The sequence below is a fragment of the Cloeon dipterum genome, chromosome X (assembly GCF_949628265.1).
Source record: "Cloeon dipterum chromosome X, ieCloDipt1.1, whole genome shotgun sequence".
In the NCBI taxonomy this organism is placed as follows: domain Eukaryota; kingdom Metazoa; phylum Arthropoda; class Insecta; order Ephemeroptera; family Baetidae; genus Cloeon; species Cloeon dipterum.
In genome coordinates, this window is record NC_088790.1 from 5,548,322 (window position 1) to 5,553,584 (window position 5,263).

A 5,263-nucleotide genomic window follows, 5' to 3' on the forward strand; every position below is an offset into this window, starting at 1 on the left:
CAAATGAGTACATAATTCTGAGCAGGAAAAAACCTAAATATTTGATTTTCATTTTTTACAATGGCTTTTTTATATATTTTCATATCGTGTTTGTATATGTTAATTTTCTATTTGAATTATGTTTCGAGAAATGCTATTTTTTAAATTTTTCAAAACACTGCTGACGAGGCCATTCACGAGCGATGCTAGAATATATCTCTCTGGCTCTGGCATTGAGTTGACGCGCACTTCCTGTGTAGCTCATGTGATGTTTCCAAAGCTTTGTAGTTTTCGCTTAGTTTTTCGCCACTGTGGTTGAATTTCGTTCCAATCATGAAAAGTCTGCCACTTTTCTCTTTTATTTTTTGCGTTCTTACGTTCAACCAGGTACTGAAACTGATTTTTCCTCGTCATCTTATTAGATAATTACATATTTAGGCATTTGGTGATGGCATCCATATGTCACGAACGGCAACAATTGAAAAAGAATGCGCACAAACCTTGGGCAGATCACAAAGTAACTAATTTTTTAAAACGCCTCTTGAAAGGTTGATTCTAATTAAAGACCTCCAGCTGAATCGGAAAAATTGAAAGCGTCTGACTTTCAATACCAGTATAAGGTAAACATTAATTAATTTTTAGTTAATTTAATATGATTTCATGCATTTTTACAGTGCTACATGCATTGCGTCGCGAGAACTTTTGAATTGGTCAAAAAACGATAGTAATGAAAATTATGTAGCAATAATAATATTACTGCAGATGAAAGATGGCGCATTAAACCAAGAAAAAGTCGAAGATTATCTGAGCCGTTTACCTGATGTTGACGAGAAAATAATGGGAGAATTCAAAGAATCCTATAACAAATGCAAAGACATCAGTAACGAATTTAAAATTTTTCTAACCGTTCGTCACGCATTCTTTGATCTTGAATAGAGCTCGACGATCCTTGTGAAACAGCACATCAGCTTTACAATTGCGGTAAAATCGTCAATCCTGATTTGCTCCAAAAAATGACCGAATTTATCACAAAAGAGGTACGGAAATGAAAAATAGAAACAAGTATTAATATGTGCAGTATTAACTTTTAAATTTTAAATTAGGTAAACGCAAAAGAAGCCTAAACTGCTGATTGGCTTGACATTATTGGTGTAAATGATTGGCTTGTAATATTTTTGGGTCAATAAAAACTATGCCTATGAGCCAAAATATTTTCATTACTTTGAACCACTACTGTAATATTATTTCCAATCACTTTTAGAGTAGATAATACACACATTGCTTTAAATATAGTTGACCATTTTATTCGGTGTCTCAGAACAATATGTATATGTGATATCTGTCTAGTAAAATTTATTTTTAAGACGAGAGTCCGTTTTTAAACGTTGATTATTTTTTAATTTAGAGAGTTATGCCATCGGTTAAATATCCAAATGTATATTTTTATTTTAAAACGATTTCCATGACAAATCCGTTTAAAAATGCTTTATTTTTAAGAATCTGCAATTTCTATTACATCGGGAAAACACGTTCACCATAAATTTGTGAACAGCAACCACTGGAAAAAGGTCGTAGCACGCTGGAATTTTGAAATGGGGGTACCATTCCCCAGAAAGTTAAAAAAAGGCGTTGAACGTGTTGCTAAGCGCAAGAAAATTGTATAGTTTATGTTTAACAGAGTTTTCAGCTAAAATCCAGATTTACTGGTATTCCAGAAATATTTGAAAATAGCCTATGTGTTTCAATTGCTTCAGAATTCTTAAATTACTCATGATTCGTGCTTATTCGATGGTCCGATCAGGACAGTGGTGGAGGTGGATGAAAAAGTCTGGTTTTCGTTAATGGATAAAAGTTTAAATTATTTTCCAGGAGAGGACGTGTAGTACCTACTATAAATTGAATTTTCATCATGGTTATGCAACCAGTTGGTCGGACGTGCTCAGCGGGTTGCAATAGCCGCTCTCGACTGGCGTTGACCGTAGCCATAGCAACTTGTTAGTTATCATGGCGGCACGAATCCAAAGGTAATTGCCCGGCCAGGCCACTACTAAAAAAGCAAAATGCGCCGGATTGCCTTCGCCGTGAGAGCAATTAAATTGCAAAAACACGTGAGCGGCGAGAAAAAACCGCTGACGCCGTACGTGGAGGCGAGCGCGACCACTCTCAACTCGTTGCAGCTAGCTTGGCACCTGAACGAAGCTCAAAGGAAACTGGCAGAGACAAAGGGGGCAAAGTTCACATCTCTCCTTGAGATGTGCGACCCCGAAACGTTGGACTGGCAGCCTGTTTATAGGCAAGTTGAACTCCACTGTAAAATAACAGGGCGTAGAGTTAAAAAACTTCTGGTATAAAAATTCTTTAAAATGTGAAAAATTTCAAAAAACTCCTATTTTGGTCAAGAATTTTATTAAATTAATATACCTAGTCATGTAGCTCCAATTTGGCCACTAGAAAAATAATTTTCAGTTGTTAATAAAAATACAGCAATAAAATCGAACGGTTTTGAAGAAACAATTATAGGGAATATATGGATTTTGAAATTTTTAGTCGTTTTATTTTTGAGTTCCATCTATTATTATTTTGAAAAAATGCACACCAAATTCACATCTCTCGAGCCTCATATACAGTTGATAATTTTCTAAATTAAAAAATCTGATTAGTTCAGGAACTTGGAATGTTTAACAGGGGAAACGAATGCAATTGTTCTGTTGAGGAACTCGCTCCGTCGACGGTCTACCTTTTCAGGCTGAAAGTTTTCGAAAGCGAGGATCAAGAGAGCAACATCAAGTGGAGCGAGTGCATTTCAGGCCAAACGAGAGGTATTTATTTTGATTTTCAATTAACACTGTACAACAAATGTAAAATAATTTCATATAGACGAGCCACCATCTGCTAAAAGCTTGCACAAAGAAATTGAGTTTGGAAACCATCAGGAAGTTAGCAGAATACTTCAAATAATGTAAAAACGTGTCATTCACGGAATTGATATAGATGTAAGGAAATCTATTCGCAGACCCATCGCAGCGAGCAGTTGTGCGTCGGACGCGGGACTGACGAGCCTGCAAACGGCGGTGCTCGGCTCTGACCTGAAAATGGTGAAAATGCTGCTGCAGCACTGCGATATCGATGCCAAGAGCATTGGCAACGGCAGAACGGCACTCATGATGGCATGTGCCGCAGGAAAAGCCGACGTTGCTGAGTATTTGCTTGAAAATGGAGCAAATATTGAAAAGCAGGACAGGTATTTCTTGCTCAGTCAGCACATCCGCGAAAAATCTTTTCTTCCTATTTGAGCAAAAGATATTTGATTTAATCAGTAAAAATGCCAATTGGTGTTTCTTTTTCAGGCGAAAAGATAAGTTTCATTGATTTTTTGGAGTTAAGTTGTTAGTTTTACGAGAGTCTGACAGTTTTGTCTCCAAAATAAATTCTAAACGAAATTCTCTTTTTTTTAAATAAACTCTATATCGATTAAAGGTTTCCATTAATTCATGGGTCTGTATAAATAAGGGAACGTGTTGACCCTGGTAACGCATTTACTCTCGCAGGATCGGAATGACCGCGCTTCACCACTCGCTCTTGCATGCAAGGATGGTCAAATTGATTTTGGATGCGGGTGCAGCGGTGGATGCTGCCGACTCGTGCGGTTGGACGCCGCTGATGAGAGCCGGTAATTTGATTTGAATAATACAGCCATTGGTAGCCGGCCGGCCGGCCGGCGTCTCATATATAGCGCGCAGTGTGTATTTGCTCAGCCAGTCGGAGAAACACAGGCGACGGCTGTCGAGTGTTTGAACAGCAATCTCGTCTCTTCTCTTCTGCAAATTGATTAATTATTCATGCGCCGCGGAGAGTAGGTTTCAGCTGTCTGCATGTATGCTGAGATGATGTGAGATGTGCATTTGCTTTCAGCTTTGAGTCACTCAAGAAAATAGATTTGGTTTGTAGCTGCAAGCCAGGTATTATCAATTCTTGTTGTTTATTTATGGGATAATGTGGGAGCTGCTTGTCAGGGATTTGTTGCTTTTCTCTTGTCTCTTAGGGCCGTTGAAATAAAGCCCTTAAACCATAGGTTATTTCGACACCTGAGTATACACTCGAAAATTTCCAAAATCTCCAAATGGTGCTCAGATTATTACGATTTATTAAATAATTTTCAAGAAAATTGCCCAAAACTCCCTTTGACCAAAAATATGAACGGTTTTGTCTTCCACAAATGCAGCGCAACTCCTTTGTTTCAAAATTTGATTCGAAAGCGAGCTTGCCACCGGATGATGTAGATTAGCCTTGTCTTCCTCATTATATTTTCGCTCGACACCCCTATTCAACTTTATGCTGATAAGACTTCTCAATTTAACTTTTAACAAGCAGATGATGCGATTTGCTTGTTTCAACTTCGCAAATCACGTTCGATATCGATCTCAGTCTACTGTTTTTCTAGTGCTGCTCGGGTGCGAGCCACAAGTGGTGCGGCTGTTAATTAATCACGGGGCGCACGTCAATCACCGCGACGTCAACGGATTGAGTTGCTTGGCTGCCGCCGTGTTTGCGTTTGCACCCGACCACGCCGTTTTGCGCCTTCTCCGCGAGGCAGGGGCTGATGTGCACGCGCCGGCCGACTCCTTGGGTCACTCGGCACTTCAGCTGGCATCAAAGGTGCGAAACGCATTTCAGTCAATTTAATATTTATTTTTGTGTTCATTCATATTTTCACATTGTCACATTTGCTACTTGTTTTGCAAATTTTAAACGTTAAAAAAGAGAAATTAAATCAATGTAAAAAAATTTTTGGTTACCTCAGATCGTTGAGAAAATCTTCAATAAATTCATCTGGAAACATCCATTTATTGTAAATTAGAAGTCTCATTGTCAGCCGCGAAATTTAAGGTGGTTGGCTAGCTATTTTCAACGGCTGCTGGCGCGGCTGACAATATTTTAAACGTGAGAAGTTTGATAGTGCTTTACGGCCCAAAGAGCCGGAAAACATTTTTTCTCCTGCACTTTTTAAATTTTGACCCTTTTTTCCCTGCCAGATTCACGGCGGCTGTCTGACCTCTATTGTAAACTGATCTTTTCGGTCATTGATTTTATTGCTTTTTGCTCAAATTGACTTACTTTTTAATTAATTACTCTATCCTATATTTGATTATGTTTTCTTCAAGGACATAATTACAATACTCTCGCCAGCCGTGAACACCATTTCGTGTCCGCCGGTGGTGAAAATTCGAGCGGACTCGCAGGAGCAGGAGGAGGACGAGAGGATCGAAAAGGAATGAAACTCTGC

General features: G+C 38.7%; 2 protein-coding genes across 2 annotated transcripts; both read left to right on the forward strand.

Annotated features, from left to right (window-relative positions):
- The first annotated feature begins 220 nt into the window (after window positions 1–220).
- Window positions 221–1,181, forward strand: LOC135945989 (general odorant-binding protein 56a-like). Its single transcript, XM_065493961.1, has 7 exons — window positions 221–366; window positions 418–496; window positions 553–599; window positions 654–689; window positions 742–859; window positions 916–1,016; window positions 1,083–1,181. Exons 1-7 carry the CDS (start codon window positions 313–315, stop codon window positions 1,101–1,103), a joined length of 456 nt encoding a protein of 151 aa, XP_065350033.1. The 5' UTR covers window positions 221–312; the 3' UTR covers window positions 1,104–1,181.
- Window positions 1,182–2,039: 858 nt separating this feature from the next.
- Window positions 2,040–3,663, forward strand: LOC135945258 (fibronectin type 3 and ankyrin repeat domains protein 1-like). Its single transcript, XM_065492827.1, has 5 exons — window positions 2,040–2,289; window positions 2,640–2,798; window positions 2,857–2,938; window positions 2,993–3,220; window positions 3,528–3,663. The coding sequence occupies exons 1-5, from the start codon at window positions 2,040–2,042 to the stop codon at window positions 3,661–3,663; spliced, it is 855 nt and encodes a 284-aa protein (XP_065348899.1).
- The last annotated feature ends 1,600 nt before the right edge of the window (window positions 3,664–5,263 follow it).